At 45.4% G+C, this 21,508-nt stretch overlaps 1 protein-coding gene across 1 annotated transcript in view; it reads right to left on the bottom strand.

Annotated features, from left to right (window-relative positions):
* The window catches only part of cspg4 (chondroitin sulfate proteoglycan 4), a 55,918-nt gene extending 37,800 nt beyond the window's left edge, over window positions 1–18,118 (bottom strand). Inside the window, exons 1-3 of the mRNA XM_085972007.1 lie at window positions 18,016–18,118; window positions 16,089–16,252; window positions 1,473–5,030 (exon numbers count right to left, since the gene is read on the bottom strand). Coding sequence (XP_085828133.1) covers window positions 1,473–5,030; window positions 16,089–16,252; window positions 18,016–18,118 — 3,825 coding nt within the window. The remainder of the gene's footprint in view (window positions 1–1,472; window positions 5,031–16,088; window positions 16,253–18,015) is intronic.
* Window positions 18,119–21,508: the final 3,390 nt, after the last annotated feature.

Below are 21,508 nucleotides of genomic sequence, written 5' to 3' on the forward strand. Positions count from 1 at the left end.
ACTCCCTCAGTACTGCACTGAATTGTCAGTGCAGATTACATGTATAGTGGGGCTCGAACTCCTACCGCCTGAGCCAAGCTGACGCTTGCAGTGATTAGTTAAGTCAATGTTTGCAAGAAAAATATTGGCTATAATAGTCGAACAAGTCATGAGCAATCAAACTAACTGAAGCGGTAAAAACCATTTACTTAGACCAAGTCCAATATTATATTTCTGTGATTAAGAAATAAATTCTAGCTGCACATTGCTACTTAAACTCAGTGATGTAACGATGAGTAAATAATATAGAAACACCTCCCAACTGCAGGGGTCTGTCTGGTAAGAGATGGCCAATTTCTCTCTCGTGACTAATGCTGTTTAATTTATTAACACCCTAAGGGCTTCCTGTCATCTAAACTAGATGCACTTTCTAATAGACTTTTAAAATAACTATAGGTTGGGAGTTCTAGTAATAAACTGTTCTCAAACTAACCATTGATCTAAAACAGATGTAGCTAATTAGATCCATGTGGTGGCAGCTATTCAATTAAAAAAAAATCCAAGCAAATAATTCAGAGTTTCTCTGCTGTTAATTAGCAAATTTCTTTCAGGATGGATTGCAGCAGCCTTCAGGAGGAGGAGGAGCCCAGGAACTCAACTACTCACAACAGACACATCTTTGTGCACAAGTGATCTCTTCAAGTAGAACTATTGGAACATTGCATTTTGTTGCAGAAGTGACTAATCCTCATACAATTTATTTCATTAGCAATGTGCTACCTCTCAGTGCAGAGGCACCAGCAACAAACTGAGCGAGCTCGGCTCAAGGGCTTGGGTTGCAGAGCGGCTGTCATTTTAATTGCATACAGGTATATTGCTTTTGTGTGTCAGCCAGTCGCTCGGTGGGTAGCACCCTCGCCTCTGAGTCAGAAGGTTGTGGGTTCAGGTCCCACTCCAGGACTTGAATGCAGAAATCTAGGTTGGCACTCCCAGTGCAGTACTGAAGGAGTGCTGCATTGTCAGAGGTGCCATCTTTAGGCTGAGATGTTAAACCGAGGCCCCGTCTGCCCTCTCAGGTGGATGTAAAAGACCCCATAGTACTATTTTGAAGAAGAGCAGGGGAGTTCTCCCCGGTGTCCTGTGGCCAATATTTATCCCTCAACCAACATCACTGACACAGATTAACTAGTTATCACATTGCTGTTTGTGGGAGCTTGCTGTGTGCAAATTGGCTGCCGTGTTTCCTACATTACAACAGTGACTACACTTCAAAAAGTACTTCATTGGCTGTAAAGCACTTTGGGACGTCCGGTGGTCGTGAAAGGCGCCATAGAAATGCAAGTCTTTCTTTCTTTTAAATAAATGGTAGCGTCCTACTCAAAAGGGGCAAAACACCATTTTAGGGAATCTCACTTTAACCTTAACCTAGCGTCCATTCAGAAGAGGGGAGAAAATTGGAGGAATTTTTTTTAAAACAGCTTAACTAGACTTACGAGGAGTTGCTCTTTCCAAATTGTCTTTGCTTCTCCTTGGTCTACAGAGAGCTGTTTATTGTGGACCACGATCGGTGGGTACTGATGACTTTCCATAAATATCAAAATGGGAAAAGTTCCCTTTGCCTTGATCGCTTTCACTTCAACCACAAAGTTAAAAGAGTCTCTTGAATGCCTGCTATTGTCATGGCGGTAGACCACTTGGCCATTGTTTAGATCTTTCTGTGTGAAAGAAAAATCCTGCTCACCATTTACTAGAATTTCTCCATGACTAGGTGGGACTGTTACTTGGTATACTATTTCCTCTTCACTCCAAATGTCTATATTGGACTCCACGCCAAGGAGGTAGCCATGGATAGTTGACTCTTGTCCTTGCTGAACTAAGAACATGGAATTATTGACTATTCTCAGGTATGGATCTAATGCATGCACTTCCAAGACAGTCGTGCTTTGATGTACGCCATCGGACACCTGTAGCTGGAACGTTCCTCGATGAGCGCCATGATGTTTAAACAACACACGCTTCTTCTCCAGGTCTTCCTGACTGAAACGAGAGAGCTCGTGGGCAGTGTCGTCTGCAGAGACGATATCACCATTGGAGAGCCCCCACTTAGTATAAATCAATTGGGAATCATCAAAATCCGAATCCGCATCGTGAAAACGAAGTTCAGCTGTGGTTAGCAAGTGTTGTCCATTTAACGTCACATTAAAGGTCCTGTCCACCACTCGAACTGGTGGCTGGTCATTTGTTGGTCTTATCGAAATACTCAAAGTGCCATGAACCACGTCTGACTCAGGTTCATTGTCTTTAGACTGTTCCACAACAACAAAACCAATCTTGTCTTGTAAAGTTTCAGAGTCATCATGCTTATACATCAACCGCTCTTGGAGAATGTCGTTATTGGTAAAGATTGTAACAGGTTGCTCACTGTCTGTCTGTGTGATCAGTTTCCCATGCTGAGGACCCTGGGTGACATTGTACACAAAAGCAGTGGTGCTCTGACCTATGGTGAAAAGCTGATCCTTGGTGATGGTCTGTGTGCCCCCTTCTACCACAACCAATGGCTTACTCATCAAAATTGGTACCTCTGGATCAATGCCAATCAATATTGGATAAGTATACATTGGGGAGTGTTGATCTCCAACAAAAACTTGAAACTGGAAGCTGTCTTGGGTTTCTTCAGCATTTCTAACTGTTGCTACATAAGTGAGACCTACTTGCTGCAAATCCTCCTGAGTGAAGGTGGAACCTACTTTTAGCTCCTCGTTCAGCACCAGCAGCTTTCCTTTATCAGGAGACTTTAGAATAACGTACCTGAACAGATCAGCAGGGACTGAATGCCCTTCTATTGCAGCTTCTAGTTCATTTTGTGTAATCTTTCCTCTTCTAACATTATTTAACTCATTTGGAGATATTCTCAGTAGTGTTATTTTGGCACTCTTTATTTTTATTAAAAATATATTGTTTTCAAGGATTTTCTGTCCAACTATCAATGCAAACTTAAGTTTCTCCGTTATTTCTTGTTTGCGAAACTCCGGATCAGTGCTGAAATATCGAAGGTGGCCCTGTTCTATATTGTGCTGATGGAACAGCTTCACTGCTTTCCATTCCCCGTTGGTGTCAAGTTTCTGCACCTCACCATAGTGTAATGGCTGTGTAATGTTATACAAAATATCCACCTTCTGCTTGACTGCATTGGTTTCCACCGATAGATTGCTGATGGTGATTAGACGGACACCTCCTTGTGGAAGAATTAAACCAGTGTTGTTTCCCACTTGCACCTCTGGTTGCAAGGCCACTATTCTCAAAGGAGTTGCATCGCTTATTCTTTCTCCATCACTGACCTGAAGAACTAATTGGGAGACTTTGGCCCCACTGTGGACATAGCGAATATTTCCCGCTTTTAGATCTTGACATGAAAATTCTCCAACTCTCTGGCCAGGGTTTCTCACATCTTCAACATAACCTGGATCGTCTTTATTAACCACTGTAATTTTTAACTCAGCACACACATTGTCAACATCAACAGTACGAATGACATCTGGACCAAGGGTTTTCCAAGTATTTTTAAGAATCATCATAAGATTCCCATTTGGGAAGGTTAGTTTTGGTGGGTCATTGATTGGGGTGATCTTTATACTAAAAATATACTGTTGACCCTGTTTTAAACAGTTAGGGATCTCTTGTTTACTATGAACAGATACTTCAAATGTTAACTGGTCAAGTGACCCTTCAGATCCATCGTGATGGTATGTTATATGATGATTGATCACATCTAACAGGGTAAATGCTTTTCTACTTTTTGCACCTGGAATATTCAGTTCCAGGTGACCATGTCTTCCATCCTGAGTTACCTTGAAAACTACTTGGGAATGTCTCACTCCAATTCTGCTCAGATCAATAGTGGGATGAACGTGAGTGAGCTCCAAAGTGGAACTTCCTGTTTCTTTTACAACCAATGGTGTCAGATCTAAAAGTGTAGTAAAATTACTGAAGACTTTAGACAGGTTCTTACTGAGCAAACATGGTGGATTGGTAGTTCGAACCTCCTGATAACTTGGAAATGGTGTTGCTGAAACCTCATCTTCCAGTTCCTTCTCACCTTCCTCCATCTCCTCACCCTCTTCATCTTCACATCGAGTATCAATGTCCCTGCTGACTAGTGCATCTGCCAAGCTTTTCTTCTCTAAGTTCACCCGTATATTTTGAATACAGCCAACGAAGGAGCCAGACACTGTTCTTTCCACCAACACATAGGAGAGTCCACGTTTAATTAATTCAGATGAGGTTTTGTTGTCTATTCCACCGATGAACAGATGCCCTTGGAGACCCAGATATGGCTTCTTATTGTCAATTAGTTGATTTTGAGATAATTCATCATCAACTGTAACTTGTACATGATTCATATCAAATAACAGTTTAACACTGTGCCATTTTCCGTCACTAACAAAACGAGTATTGTCTAGTACAACAATTCCACTTCCATTGTCAATTAAAACACGGAGATGACCATCTGCAATTTCTAAGGCAATAAAATCTGTCTGCCATCCTGCATGGTAAAGCAAAGGGGCTTGCACAATCACCGTCTTCAGAAAGCACTCGAATGTTCTTTCTTCTCTTGCATTCCAGCTAGGAAAGGAGATATAGGATTTTGGTCCTCGAAAGTTGGTAGGATAATCGTCTCCTGCTACAATTACATTACTACATCCATCCTCTACCTTGTAAACAGTTTTATACCCAGGATGTGGTGCAAGTGAGGATAAGATGTCATAATCATTGAACTCAGCCTTGGAAATACAGCCTCTAAAATGAGAGGTTGCCCTTGATAAGTAAGGGATCTTCGCCACCCCAGGTCCACCTACATACAGGCCATTGTCGACATTCAGTTTATTAAGATGGCCAGGCACCTCCACAGAAGTTGTGAAGAGTTCATCTACAGTCAAAGTTAGAGTCTTGTTCTCGTGCACAAGAAAAACATCATGCCAAACAAGGTTGTTAAGCTTCAGGCCGGTCTGAGAATGCAATACAACTTCTCCAGATCCAAGTTCTAATTTCACCTGAAAGATAAAAACACATTAAAAATTACTTTTAATGGGAATCACAGAGGCTAGAAACAGCAAGATTGGTAGAGCTGCGGTTGCTCTGTTCTGCAGGGGTTGCATTAGTTCTACACCACTAATAAAGTGTACAGTGGACTGAAGCCGAGGAGAGCGGGCAGCACACTGAATGGGAAGCACACGAGAGAGGAGTCTCAAGTTATATAGCGTTTAAGGTACAAATGTCTGTTTAGTGGAAGGATATAGATTGGGAGAAGCTCCAGTTAGAAGAGCAGAGGCTGAGCTAAAATCAGACTCGGAGAGCAAAGGGAGTCGAGAAATCAGATTGAGGTTGAATTGGCTACACACAGGACTCCAATAAACAGGATATTTTCAACGGAATATTTCAGTATCAATAGATTTCTTTTAGTGCATGTATTAGGTGGCATGAAAAGACAATACACCTTTGGTCAGATGTCTCATGAAATTAACCCTAGTGATTGCTACTTTATCAACAATTTCCTTGCCTAAATTGTGCTCCGAAACAACAAGGTTCAACAAGTGACGGATCATTTTCCATTTAAAACTTCTACATAAAAGGGACAGTCCTTAGGCGATGTCTGGGTTGCCAAAGCATGCATTAGGCTATTGGAAATGTGTTGTCTGTGTTAACTCTAGTTGGACATTAAGTATAAATAATGACTAATATGGTTGTACTGTTTATTCTATAGATAACTCTGTAGCAGCTGCAGTCCATGATCCCTCATCCTAGGCACCAGTAGAGCTAGTTTAGATGCAGCCAACCAGGTCTAAGTTTCTAGTCACAGGGCACATGCATATTGGAGCTTTACACGTAGGAGTGCGGGGACCTCACAGAAGTTCTTCTTCTCTTCTTAGGCAGTCCCTCGGAACCGAGGATGACTTCCTTCCACATTAAAAATGAGTTCACAGGTGACTGATGAGTCCAATGCGGGACCTACAGTCTCTGTCACAGGTGGGGCAGACGGTGGTTGAAGGGGCGGGTGGGTGGGGTGCTTGGGTTGACGTGTGCTGCCTGCGCTTGGCTTCCGCTTGCTCCCGGCGAAGAGACTCGAGATGTTCGACGCCTTCCCGGATGCTTCTCCTCCACTTTGTGCGGTCTTGGGCCAGGGATTCCCAGGTGTCGGTGGGGATGTTACACTTTTTCAAGAAGACTTTGAGGGTGTCCTTGAAGCGTTTCCTCTGCCCACAGAAGTATGGCTCAATACACACAAACATTTCTGTGAAATAAACATAGGGGTGGGGTGGGGATGGGGGTGCGGGTGGCCTTATCAGAATTCATCCCCCCTCTAATAGAGCCAAAATCTAAAACATTAAAGCAGGTTTGAGGAACAGAAAAACTCTCCAGAGATAACCCCTGAACGGCAAAATCAATGTCAATAAAGGAAACTTTTCTTCTTGAGCCGATAATTATGAGGCCTACTAACCACCTGGTGGGCAGCACACACAATAATGCATGTCCACTAGGCTCATTACAGGTCCAAATTTCATGTTAATTGGGGAAATCACCCGTTAATGCATTTGGGGTATCTGGACAATGACCCAGGCACAGTGCCTGAATGGGAAGCCCTTTTCTATTTTTCCATTCTTTAGCTTAAACGGGACTACCTTGCTGTCAGTAGCTGCTGTGTTTGTTTGCAGGTATTTCAGTGTTTCTTTGTTCATTACTTGGTAACCTGATCATCTATTTGGCTGCTTTGCAAAAATTCCACTTGCAGATAGCTTCTTAAAATAGACATAGACAGGCTAAGTAAGTAGGCAGAAATTTGGCAGATGGAATATAATGTTGGAAAGTGTGAGGTTATGCACTTTGGCAGAAAAAATCAAAGAGCAAGTTATTATCTAAATGGAGAGAAAGTGCTACAGTACAAAGGGATCTGGGGGTCCTGGTGCATGAAACACAGAAGGTTAGTATGCAGGTACAGCAGGTGATCAGGAAGGCCAATGGAATCTTGGCTTTTATTGCAAAAGGGATGGAGTATAAAAGCAGGGAAGTCTTGCTTCAGTTATACAGGGTACTGGTGAGGCCACACCTGGAATACTGCGTACAGTTTTGGTTTCCATATTTAAGAAAAGATATACTTGCTCTCGAGGCAGTTCAGAGAAGGTTCACTCGGTTGATTCCGGAGATGAGGGGGTTGACTTATGAGGAAAGGTCGAGTAGGTTGGGCCTCTACTCATTGGAATTCAGAAGAATGAGAGGCGATCTTATCGAAACATATAAGATTGTGAGGGGGCTTGATCGGGTGGATGCGGTGAGGATGTTTCCACTGATGGGTGAGACTAGAACTAGGGGGCATAATCTTAGAATAAGGGGCTGCCCTTTCAAAACTGAGATGAGGAGAAACTTCTTCACTCAGAGGGTAGTAAATCTATGGAATTTGCTACCTCAGAGAGCTGGGGAAGCTGTGACATTAAATAAATTTAAAACGGAGTTAGACAGTTTCCTAGCTGATAAGGGAATTAGGGGTTACAGGGAGAGGGCAGGGAAGTGGACGTGAGTCTAGATTCGGATCAGCCATGATCCTATTGAATGGCGGAGCAGGCCCGAGGGGCCGTATGTCCTACTCCTGCTCCTACTTCTTATGTTCTTATTATGTTCTTATGTTAATGCTCTATCCGAGTTTGGTAGCTTGCCACTTTTTGGAGCCAGTTCCCCATTAAAGGAAACCACCTGCCTTTAAGCAGCTGTTAGGATTGGAAATTCTGCTCCTTCGATCCCGGCATGTTCCCAGGGATCCCTGCATGTTCCCAGGGCATTGCGTATGCTGGCAATTTGTTTAATTGAGCTGCCCACACTTTATAGTGCAAAGTCAGCTCATTGCACTACAGGTGTGTGCAACGCTTAAACTGCAGCGGCCATTGCAGAGAGGACCATATAATCAACCCCATTTGTAATGTATTGTCACATGGTTTATCACATGGTTCCGTATGAGCATGCTCAGTTCACTCTGGCCTAGTAAATCAAGCAGCAGCTCATCCTGTCTCTGTCCTTCATTTGTTCTACCCACATATATTACATTTTTGGCGATGAGAATGGGATCCCAAAGCCATTTTTAGGGTTCATGGAAGGACACACTCACTGTTCAACCTTCGAATGGAAAAGTTTAAGGTGCACAAGCAGCATGCTGAGTCACTGTTCAATGGGATTGGGGCAATCATGGCTGAGCCTGTGGGATTCATCGGAAGCCTCGGCCTGTATGACCGAGCTCGTGAACCATTCAGTTCTTACATTGAGCGGATGGAGATGTTTTTTAAGGCCAATAACATTATTGAGACCGAAGGTGTTGACGAGAATGTTCAAGCTCAAAATAAAGTAATTCGTGAACGGAAAAAAGTAATTTTTCTAACGGAGATCGGGCCAGATGTCTACGGAATGTCGACAAACCTACTCGCGCCAGGGAAAGCGAAGGATGCGTCATTTGAAGACATTGTCGAGAAACTCGAGGACCATTTCAACCCAAAGCCGTTAGAAATAGCAGAGAGCTATAAGTTGGTACCAGAAACCAAAAACAAAGTGAAACCAACAGTGAGTTCATTGTAGCTCTTAGAAACCTGTCTTTGCATTGTAACTTCTGCACATTTTTGGATCGTGCGTTGCGAGATAAGTTTGTGTGTGGACTGGTGGATGAGCGCACACAGTTCAAGTTACTGAACACTCCAAACTTAACGTTTGACATAGCATGCAAAATTGCCCTATCTGTGGAGATGGCATCTGAGAATGCTAGGGAGCACCGTCCAACTCAAGTGATTATTGCAGCCGAGGTCTACAGTCACAAAGCCACTGATGTGCCAAATAACTGCCTGAATCCAAGAGGTTAAAGCTTAAAACTAAAGGCTTTTATTAAGTAAGAACATGGCATCGAGTTAACACAAGGCTGCCATCATTCATCATCGACCCAGCCCTTATGAGTAAGACTCACACCAATCCGGAGGATCCAGAGGGGCAGGGTTAGGGAGGAGCATTAGTGGTTACATCTGTAGAACATTCCAGACATTAGCAAGTACAACAACAACAGACAATACAAATGCCAGAACACAGAGTTATTTCATCACAGCCACCGCCAAACCTAAAGCTCTGAGACCAAGACAAAAACATGTCGGTGAGAGCAGTTCAGTGAATTGTTATCGCTGCAATGGAAATCACTCACCACAGTCCTGCCAATACAGAAATGCAAAGTGTTTTCACCGCCAGAAGCAAGGCCATATATCAATAGCTTGTAGAGCTAGATCTAAAGTAAGAACCAGTCTAGTGGCAATGCAAAGTAGCGACAGCAAAAGGGAGGAGTTCACAATATTGAAGTGAACACAACTGATGTTGCAGAACTAGGCATCTACAGTATCTAGTCCACTAGCGGCAATGCTAGCAGTCGTGAGAAAGACTTCTGTACAAAACTTTTCATCAATGACCAATATATTGATATGTGTGTATCAACACAGTGGCGGACTGCTCTATCATGAGTAAGGACACATATGAGAGTAAGTATAATCAAATACCATTTACAAAGAGTACCGTAGAGTTAAAAATCTACTCCGGAGAAATCCTAGAGACATGTGGACAAATGGAATTTACAGTTCAACACAATGGCCAGTCAGTAAAGCTGCCTATTGTAGCGAGCTACAACAACAGGCCAACCCTAATGGGCAAAGACTGGTTGAGAAAGTTAAAACTAGACTGGAAAAACATCTTCAGTGTAGATGCTTCAAAGAAGCGACTTGACACAATACTGAACAAGTACGAAAGCATGTTCACAGACAGTTATGAGGGCATCACTGGGTATGACGCACATATCCGCATCAAGTCCAACACGAAGCCTGTCTATTGTAAGGCAAGGCCAGTCCCCTATGCATTGAAAAGTCAGGTGGAGGAAGAGCTAGCGAAGCTGAGAGAGAACGGAGTGCTAGTAAAAACTGTCAAAAGTGAATGGGCTACCCCAATTGTGGTAGTGCCCAAAGCAGACAAAACTGTACGTTTGTGCGGTGACTACAAAGTTACTATCAGCCAAGCAGTTGACGATAAGCAGTACCCGTTACCTACATCGCAAGATTTGTATGCAGCACTCTCTAGGTCAAAGGTTTTCTCCAAGCTTGACCTGTCGCACACTTACACTCAGCTGAATGTTGACAAAGTGAGTCAACGGTATCTCACCATCAACACACACAAGGGACTGTACTCATACACCGAGCTGCTGTATGGTGTAAAGTCCTCCCCCAAAATCTTCCAGGCTACGATGGATAAGATTTTGCAAGGAGTTCCAAATTGCTCATGCAATCAAGACGATGTGCTGATCGCAACAAGCAGCGAGGGAGAAAATCTAGAAGTGTTAGCTTTAGTGCTTCAAAGGTTGAATTCCCACAATGTCAAATTGAAAAGGAGCAAATGTGCTTTTGTGCAGCCCGAGGTTGTGTACCTTGGTCTGAAAGTTGATACAAATGGCTTGCAACCAGTGAAGGGAAAGGTTGATGCTGTCATCAATGCTCCAAAGCCACAGAACGTGTCTGAGTTAAGATCTTTCCTTGGAATGGTCCAGTACTGCGCACGTTTCTTACCTGAGTTAGCGATCATGTTAGCTCCATTGCACGAGCTCCTCAAGAAGGATGTCCAGTGGAAGTGGACAAAAGCACAACAGGAAGCTTACGAGGTTTCTGAGAGAAGTCTCTCTAGCGATGCTCTACTTGTGGACTATGATACAGAGCGTGAGCTTAAGTTAGCGTGCGATGGTGTGGAAGCTGTCATAAGCCACGTAATGGATGACGGCCAAGAGAAACCAATCGTGTTTGCATCGCGAACCCTCACAAAGAGCGAAAGAAACTACGTTCAAATTGAAAAGGAAGCACTCGCCATAGTGTTTGGAATCAAGAAATTCCAACAGTTCCTGATCGGCAGAAAGTTTACCCTGATAATCGATCACAAACCGCTCCCAGCAATATTGGGGCCCAAATCTGCCATCCCTGCAATGGCCGCATCAAGAATGCAACGTTGGGCAGTGTTGTTGTCACAATATGACTACACGACTGAACGTCGCACTTCAAAGCAAAATGCAATCGCAGATGCCTTGTCCAGGTTGCCACATAAGGACTCGTGTTGGGAGTGAAGGTGAGATTTTCACGCTAGGTGCAGTTGACAAAGACTTTCCTGTGAATGCAACTGAGATTGCAGATGAGACTCAAAAGGACTCAGTACTGAAAAGAGTATATGAGAACACCTTGAATGGATGGGTTGATTAGTGTCTGGACACAGAGTTGAAACCATTCCATAACCGTCGTACTGAATTGTATTGCGAGCAAGGTTGTATAAAGTGGGGAAACAAAGTGGTGGTGCCTACTTCTTTGAGTTCAGAACCAAAACAAAACAGCCCAAAAATTGGTTCAACACCAAAAGCTTTTGTAAGAAGGATAGCAAAATACTGCAGATGCTGGAAATCCGAAAAACAACAGAAAATGCTGGAAAAACTCAGCAGGCTAGGCAACATCCGTGGAGAGAAATTAGAGTCGACATTTCGGGTCGAAACCCTTTTTCAAAACTGGAAAGGAAATAAAATAGATCGAAGGCAGGGCTGCGATAGAACAAAAGAAGTAAAGAGACATTAAGAGGTATTCAAAACCAGACGAGATGGTAATAGGACAGTGGAGACAAAAGACGGCTCAGATTAGGTGTGAAGTGTACTGGCAGGATGAGACACAGCTGCCATGAGGGAGAGAGAAAAAAAAGGAAAGGGGGGGGGGGGAGGGAAAACCCAAAACAAAGGGGTGGAAAAAAAGTATAAGTAAAAATGTAATAGGGGCCGAGGTTATGATCTGAAATTGTTGAACTCGATATTGAGTCCGGAAGGCTGCAAAGTGCCTAATCGGAAGATGAGCTGCTGTTCCTCGAGTTTACGTTGAGCTTCCGTGGAACAATGCAAGAGGCCAAGGACGGTGAGGTCCGAGTGGGAATGGAGCGGTGAATTAAAATGACAGGCGACCGGAAGCTCGGGGTCACCCTTACGGACTGAACGGAGGTGTTCCGCAAAGCGGTCACCCAATCTGCGTTTGGTCTCCCCAGTGTAGAGGAGACCGCATCGTGAGCAGCGAATACAGTATACTAGATTGCAAGAAGTACAAGTAAATCGCTGTTTCACCTGGAAGGGGTGTTTGGGGCCCTGGACAGTGGGAAGGGGGGAGGTATAGGGGCAGGTGTTACATCTCCTGCGCTTGCACGGGAAGGTGCCAGGCGAAGGGGAAGGGCTGTTTGGGGTGATAGAGGAGTGGACTAGGGTGTCTCGGAAGGAGTGGTCCCTACGGAATGCTGAAAGGGGAGGTGAGGGGAAGATGCGTTTGGTGGTGGGATCACTTTGGAGGTAGCGGAAATGGCGGAGGAGGATCCGTTGAATGTGGAGGCTGGTGGGGTGAAAGCTGAAGACAAGGGGAACCCTATCGTGGTTCCGGGAGGGAGGGGCAGGGGTGAGGGCAGAAGTGCGGGAGATAGAACAGACACGGTCAAGGGCCGTGTCAACCACGGTAGAGGGGAATCCTCGGTTGACGAAAAAGGAAGACATGTCGGAAGCACTGGTGTGGAAGGTGGCATCGTCGGAGCAGATACGGCGGAGACGGAGAAACTGGGAGAATGGAATAGAGTCCTTACAGGAGGCGGGGTGGAAGTGTAGTCCAGGTAGCTGTGGGAGTCAGTGGGCTTGTAGTGAATATTGGTCGATAACCTATCCCCAGAGATGGAGACGGAGAAGTCGAGGAAGGGAAGGGAAGAGTCAGAGATGGACCATGTGAAGGTGAGGGAAGGGTGGAAATTGGAGGCAAAGGGAATGAAATTGTCTAGTTCGGGGCGAGAGCAGGAAACGGCACCGATACAGTCATCAATGTACCAGAAAAAAGAGGTGAGGGAGGGGACCTGAGTAGGACTGGAACTAAGAGTGTTCCACATACCCCATGAAAAGGCAGGCATAGCTAGGACCCATGCAGGTACCCATAGCAACACCTTTGATTTGAAGGAAATGAGTGGAGTTAAAGGAGAAGTTGTTCAATGTGAGAACAAGTTCAGCCAGGCGGAGGAGGGTGGTGGTGGATGGGGACTGGTCGGGCCTCTGTTCAAGGAGATCAGGAAGGCTCCGCAAACCTGTTATTAAACTGGATTTATAGTTCATTTAAAAGAAAATAAGCCGGGAGTTTTTTGTTATGTGGTACATGTAATGCTGGGAAAGGGGGGACCGTAGTTTTGTTGTGTTTGAGAGGGGAATATGTACTTTTTTTAAGGGGAAAGCAGTGTCGTGGTTTATCACATGGTTTAGTATGAGCATGCTCAGTTCGCTCTGGCCTAGTAAAGCGAGCACATGGACTAGCAGCTCATCCTGTCTCTGTCCTTCATTTGTTCTACCCACATATATTACACCATTGTGATCAGTGTGACTGACAGAGACAGCACGGGGCACATGCATAATGGAGCTTCACACTGAGTGCAGGGACCTCACAGCAACTAGAAGTATGGCTCAATACACACAAACATTTCTGTGAAATAAACATAGTTGCATTATACATTTGAATCCATCATTTGATGGAACATTTATTTCATACCAGCTTGACTTGTGTGTACACAGAATGGAATGTTTCAAGGCACAAGGAATCTGGACTAAGTGGATGGGTTAATGAACAACAGAGGGTCAGGATGTGATGTTACACAGCCTTGAATTTTGCTCGACTTATTTTTGGGGGCAGGGAAAATCTTTTTCAGGAGATTAAATTGATTTGGATAGGGTCCATAACAGATCAAGTCAAATATATCCTGTGGAATAAACAGACTTAACATGCTCAATGATCTTTCTGTTATTTCAGATTACCAGCATCCGCAGTACTTTGCTATTGTGTAAATGATCTATCTTGTTTTCTTATGGAAGTAATCCACATAAATCCTCAGCTTCTCCCGCTTTGCCACTGTAACAAGGACAAGAGCAGCAGGCGCATGGGAACACCACCACCTCCAAGGGCAGCAGGCGCATGGGATCACCACCACCTCCAAGGGCAGCAGGCGCATGGGATCACCACCACCTCCAAGGGCAGCGGGCGCGTGGGAACACCACCACCTCCAAGGGCAGCAGGCGCGTGGGAACACCACCACCTCCAAGGGCAGCAGGCGCATGGGAACACCACCACCTCCAAGGGCAGCAGGCGCGTGGGAACACCACCACCTCCAAGGGCAGCAGGTGCGTGGGAACACCACCACCTCCAAGTTCCCCTCATCGTCGCTGGGTCAAAATCCTGGAACTCCCTCCCTAACAGGATTACCTTCACCACAAGGACTGCAGCGGGTCAAGATGGCGGCTCACCATCACCTTCTCAAGGGCAACTAGGGATGGGCAATAAATGCTGGCCTTGCCAGCGACGCCCACATCCCAGGAACGAATTTTTTTAAACTTCGGTGCAAACCCCGTTTATGCATATAAGTGGGGATCCCGCTGAACCTCCGCCAAGGTGACGGTGCGGGAGAAGGCCCAAGGAAATTCCCGGTGCTAGACCAGCTTCAGGCACTTCTACAGGAATCAGCACTTCAAACTGACCTAATCTGGAAATACCCAAGTTAGGAAATTTTGAGGAACAGCACCTCATCTTCTGATTAGGCACTCTGCAGCCTTCCGGACTCAATATCGAGTTCAACAATTTCAGATCATAACCTCGGCCCCTATTTCATTTTTTCTTGTAATTTTTCCACTCCTTTCCCCCCCCCCCCACCCTTTCCTTTTGTTTCTCTCTCACACCTGGCAGCTATCTCTTGCCCTGCCAGTACACTTTACACCTAATCTCAGCCTATTACCATCTCGTCTAGCTTCTAACACCTTTTATTGTCTCTTTTTTACTTCTTTTGTTTCTTTTATTCTTTTGTCCGATCGCAGCCCTGCCTCCGATCTATCTTTTCTTTCCAGTTTTGAAGAAGGGTTCGACCCAAAACGTCAACTCAAATTTCTGTCCACGGATGTTGCCTGACCTGCTGAGTTTTTCCAGCATTTTCTGTTGTTATTTAGGAAATTTATTTGTGGCTGAATGCAAAGTAGCACCCAGGCTCCTAGCCTAGGCTATTCCGGACCAGTCTGAAGTGTAGACTCCAACATAAGTGCGTGGAGCTATTCTGGGATGCACATGCACTCAACCCATGCTTGGAAGAACTGCGACATACAGAATGGATTCCTTACAGAGGACCCCACAGTACAACCTGGAGGATCAAACCTTACTCACAAACAGTGGACAACCACCAATCGCCTCAGAACTGGCCAGGGTCAATGCTGCCACCTTCTCCATCGATGGAAGACGAAAGCATCCCCATCATGCGACTGTGGAGCTCCTAATCAGACCCTGGAGCACATCATTGGGCACTGCCCTCAGAGGAAATTCACAGGCAGCCTACGAGATATCCACGCTGTTACACCGGAAGCTTTGGCCTGGATATCTGACTCAGATATTGACATCTGATTTGCTTTGCTACACCCATACGAAAGAAGAAGGCGACTAAACCCATAACACATTAGCATACCAGCTTGGAATACAAGTGGCACTCAAAATGGCTCATTTATATGGCAAGAAAGCAAGATATGCCTGTGTGATGAAAGTACTAACCAAGGTCTTTTTCTTCTCCATTAGTCCAATGAGAGCAATTATTTTAAGACATATTTTTCTAAGTGTGAAAAACTATTTACTAACATCTGAAAGACTATGACTATGGTTATTATGGCTGTGACTCACATTTGGTTTAAATACACATTTAAAGTAATTGGTCAGAGGTTTAGAGGGGATTTGAGGGGAAATTTCTTCACCCAGAGGGTGGTGGGGGTCTGGAACTCACTGCCTGAAAGGGTGATAGAAGCAGAAACCCTCATCACATTTAAAAAGGACTTGGATGTGCACTTGAAGTGCCGTAACCTGCAGGGCTACGGACCAAGAGCTGGAAAGTGGGATTAGGCTGGAGAGCTCTTCCTAGGCCGGCACAGACACGATGGGCCGAAATGGCCTCCTTCCAGGCTGTAAATTTCTATGATTCTATTGTCACACGTAATACTGTACCTGTAATACTCCAGCACGTAATTCCATCAGCAGATAGTTGCTGTGGCCTGCAGCCAGGAAGAGAAGCCCATTGCGTCTACTGGTCAGGAACTTCATGGAGAGCCTGTTGGAAGCAGAAGCCCCAAGCTCCCTCACCTCCACGTAACTGTCTCCAAAGAATGACACTGCAACAAACAATAAGATAAAATATCAGTCTACATGAGGCCAGAGAAAGCAGCAGTAAATAGACCTGTCAGACACGGCAATGCAAGAGCAATATTCTTCTTGCCAATTTTCTCCTTTCTGGGGTACAGCTCAGCAAGTACTGGTTGCTCTCTGCCCAAATAGTCATTATTCATGTATAAGTCTTGACAGCTATTCAGCCACTGGAGGTATCACAGCAGAGCCCAATTCTATTCTCGCCTGCCATCAAAGATGCCAGCAAAGGGGGTTGGATAGTATTCAGAGCTGATTTTCCACTCCTCAGTCTGTGCTTGCTGTCAAGTTCAATTGTAGCACCCCTGCGACCACCCTGATCAGTGAACTCTGCAAAGGTTGGGGATCAAACTTGGGAATTTCAAGGTCTGTTTGGCTCAGCTACTCACGTGTGAACCTGCTGAGCCATAGGGGCGGTCCCGTACCATAATATTTAAGTGATGCTGTGGAAGAATGCAACACTTCCTACATTACAGCAGTGACTACACTTCAGGAGTACTTAATTGGCTGTAAAACGCTTTGGGATGTCCTGAGGTTGTGAAAGGCGCTATATAAATGCAAGTTCTCTCTCTTTCTCTCACTTAAAGATTACATGGGAAAGAGCACGCTAACAACAGTTCCCGAGATGGAGAAAAACACGTCATGGCATTGTGAGAGATGAGAGTTTGAGAAAGAAAGAAAGAAGTGTATGAGCGAGAGGGAAAGGTGCGCAAATGAGAATAGGGGTGGTTGGGGAAAGAGGTGAATATGTGTGAGTAGGATACAATGTCGGTGGCTAGGGAGAGAAAGAAAGAGAATGTGTGTGCTTTTTCTCCAGACTATCTATAATCTAAGTTGCTAAAAAGGCTCCATTCTTTTACACAAAAAAAATCTTGGTGATTTGGCTCCACTCTGCTATTCATCCGTTTGTGCGAAGAAGTACTGAGCGAGTACAAGTGCTGTTTTATGATGGGCCCAATAGAATGACTCACTATTTCCTGAGTAACTCTAGTTTTCCTCCAGATTATTTTTTTCTCTGACAGCACGGTGGCATAGTGGTTAGCACTGTTGCCTCACAGCGCCAGGGACCCGGGTTCAAATCCGGCCTCGGGTGACTGGAGTTTGCACATTCTCCCCGTGTTTGCGTGGGTTTCCTCCGGGTGCTCCGGTTTCCTCCCACAGTCCAAAGATGTGCGGGTTAGGTTGATTGGCTATGATAAATTGACCCTTAGTGTTAGGGGGATTAAAAATGTGTGGGGTTACGGAGATAGGGTGGGATATGTGTTGAAGGGGTTACGGGGATCGGGTGGGATATGTGTCGGTGCAGGCTCGATGGGCCGAAATGGCCTCTATCTGCACTGTGGGGTTTCTGTGATTCTGTGAACGTCTAAAAGACCGAACTAGGTTGTTGGGCAGCAGTGCCTTTAAAATATGATCCAACATCATCACAAAGCCTTACTTGAGGATAGCGGGCACTCTGGCCCTGACTGGCCCAGTAGTTCTGTGCTTTATAGCAAGTGATTATGATTTACTCAAAGGATCTCTGCTTGCAGCTGCAGCACCAAGCTTCTAAGAGCCTTCACAGGACATGCACGCTTTCAAAAAGCAAATGTACATCAAAGAATAACCACAAACAGTGTCCTTTTCAAATATAAGGGCAACTTTTTCAGATGGAAATCTAATTCTAGGGTGAACATTTGACATTTCAGCTGCTTACATAGAATCTGCAGTTTTCAGTGTAGTTTAACCTTACACAATGACAGGGACATCAATGGAATGACATTAGTATCATTATCACTTGCTTTAGCATTGGCTTTTCGCTTGGCACTATCGCTAGTCTGGCTCCAGTTCCCCATATTTTCTCCCCTTTTCTCCTGAAGATGCTGACATTCCCTGCCTTCAGTCCCATGACATTGGGCACCTTCTCATACCTCAATCAAGTTGCCATTCTTCACGTCATCAAACTAGATCATTTGTCTTAGCTAGCTATTTGACCCGGAAGGGCATTGTGACCAAGCTCAATCCTATCCTTGCATGATGTCCAGACATGCGCCCTTTCTGGCAGGGTTCTTTTTTCTCTGACAGAACGTCTAGTGATTGGGGAAGGAACCCTGGTTATTTTTTCCTTACCCCAGCATCACTGAGGCCAACTGTAATGCCCCAATTGCTGCCCCGGGCCAAAAGGTCCCAGCTTCAATCCCTGGTCTCTGCTGAGTTAGCTAATATCAACTGGGATAAGCATTTGGAGGAGTACGGTTAGTCTAAGTGGCCCTAGGGAGGGGGAAATTGTCCTGGGTTTCTGCTTCTGATCATTATCCAAAAACTCTTGCTGTAAAGTTCTACGTCGGGTGAGAAGTGGGCTGTCTTGGCTGTAATGCCTTCTGTGGTTGAATAGCTTGTTGAAGTGCACCATCTAGGCTTATGCACGCATGAAGAATGGACACTTGGGCAAGGGACTGAAGGACTGACAAGATCCATGAAAGAATATCCCAGCACAAGTCAGCATCTTCTGGTAAGGGAGAGAACGTTAACCAGGTTAACACTAAGACAGCCAAAGTTGTCAAAATGCAGATCCTTGAAACTTCTAACAATGTTGATGTCTTTGCCCTTTGCATTCTTTCTTTCAGGATTGTAACTTGGGCGCGAAGTATGTCTGAATGCTTCTAGAATAGTCTATTAAGTTATTCAGCGCGGACCTGGACTTTGTTAGTGCTGTGGAACGGAACCAGCCTTCTGTGGCCTCTCTGGATGAGACTGCCAATTCAGTGTCGGTAAAAGATCCATTAGACAGAATTTGTGCTATTGGCCCATGCCCAGCAGGAGTGAATGAGAATGCACAAACCAGTTCACGAAGGAGCCTTAAAAGATTTTCACCCCTTCAGCCTGAACCAGATTTGAACCCAGAGTGAAAAGCTTGTGTCTAACCCATTATGTGAATCATTCTCCCCCTCCTCCCACAAATCTTCTTAAATTAACCCACCCACTCAGAGTCTCGGTGTCCTGTTTCCCCATTGAGAATACAGTATCCAGCTGTTCCCATTAGGAGGTTTCAAATTAAAGTCTGTTTGTTACATCCCGTGTATTCTTTCAAACAGGAACTTCAAGATGTTCTGCAGTTGTTTAATTAATGATTCTGACTTCATCGTGGGAACTTATTACATTACAATTGTCTTGCTTATGGGACTCATTTGTGGTTGGTTGTGACTGTGCTAAAGTCTTGATATGTAACAACTTATATTTATAGAGCGCTTCTTATTTAAAAGAACAACTCACATTGCTTGACAAGAGTGACAGGTGGATGTGACCAGAAATGAAGGAATTTAGGGGAGACTGAAGTTATGTCTGGAAATTTTTAGGAGATCTTTTCAGGCTGGGAGTGAGGTAACAAAACAAAGTGGAAGAGCATTCCAGAGGGATCCTGACCTCTGATGGTGGCATGGAGGGCAATGTAGAACAATGTAGAGCTGGAAGAACAAAGGGTGCAGCCTGGTATCTACAGCTAGAAGACTTCTCGAATAGGGTGGGGCGAGGCTGTGAAGTGCAGTGCAGTCCTTGTCTATATCGCTCAGTACCACAGCACACAGTGCAGTCCTGGTCTATATCGCTCAGTACCACAGCACACACTGCAGTCCTGGCCTATATCGCTCAGTACCACACCACACAGTGCAGTCCTGGTCTATATCGCTCAGTACCACAGCACACACTGCAGTCCTGGTCTATATCGCTCAGTACCACACCACACAGTGCAGTCCTGGTCTATATCGCTCAGTACCACAGCACACAGTGCAGTCCTGGTCTATATCGCTCAGTACCACAGCACACACTGCAGTCCTGGTCTATATCGCTCAGTACCACAGCACACACTGCAGTCCTGGTCTATATCGCTCAGTACCACAGCACACACTGCAGTCCTGGTCTATATCGCTCAGTACCACACCACACAGTGCAGTCCTGGTCTGTATCGCTCAGTACCACAGCACACACTGCAGTCCTGGTCTATATCGCTCAGTACCACATCACACAGTGCAGTCCTTGTCTATATCGCTCAGTACCACAGCACGCAGTGCAGTCCTGGTCTATATCGCTCAGTACCACACCGCACAGTGCAGTCCTGGTCTATATCGCTCAGTTCCACACCACACAGTGCAGTCCTGGTCTATATCGCTCAGTACCACACCGCACAGTGCAGTCCTGGTCTATATCGCTCCGTACCACACCGCACAGTGCAGTCCTGGTCTATATCGCTCAGTACCACACCACACAGTGCAGTCCTGGTCTATATCGCTCAGTACCACACCACACAGTGCAGTCCTGGTCTATATCGCTCAGTACCACACCACACAGTGCAGTCCTGGTCTATATCGCTCAGTACCACACTACACAGTGCAGTCCTGGTCTATATCGCTCAGTACCACACCACACAGTGCAGTCCTGGTCTATATCGCTCAGTACCACGCCACACTGCAGTCCTGGTCTATATCGCTCAGTACCACACCACACAGTGCAGTCCTGGTCTATATCGCTCAGTACCACACTGCACAGTGCAGTCCTGGTCTATATCGCTCAGTACCACACTACACAGTGCAGTCCTGGTCTATATCGCTCAGTACCACACCACACAGTGCAGTCCTGGTCTATATTGCTCAGTACCACACCACACTGCAGTCCTGGTCTATATCGCTCAGTACCACACCGCACAGTGCATTCCTGGTCTATATCGCTCAGTACCACATCACACAGTACAGTCCTTGTCTATATCGCTCAGTACCACACCACACAGTGCAGTCCTGGTCTATATCGCTCAGTACCACATCACACAGTGCAGTCCTGGTCTATATCACTCAGTACCACACCGCAGAGTGCAGTCCTGGTCTATATCGCTCAGTACCACACCACACAGTGCAGTCCTGGTCTATATCACTCAGTACCACACCACACAGTACAGTCCTGGTCTATATCACTCAGTACCACACTGCACAGTGCAGTCCTGGTCTATATCACTCAGTACCACACCGCACAGTGCAGTCCTGGTCTATATCGCTCAGTACCACACCGCACAGTGCAGTCCTGGTCTATATCACTCAGTACCACACCACACAGTGCAGTCCTGGTCTATATCGCTCAGTACCACACCACACAGTACAGTCCTGGTCTATATCGCTCAGTACCACACCACACTGCAGTCCTGGTCTATATCGCTCAGTACCACACCATACAGTGCAGTCCTGGTCTATATCGCTCAGTAC

The sequence above is a fragment of the Somniosus microcephalus genome, chromosome 32 (genome assembly GCF_052327205.1).
Source record: "Somniosus microcephalus isolate GS21.2 chromosome 32, FLI_Smic_1.0, whole genome shotgun sequence".
NCBI classification, from domain to species: domain Eukaryota; kingdom Metazoa; phylum Chordata; class Chondrichthyes; order Squaliformes; family Somniosidae; genus Somniosus; species Somniosus microcephalus.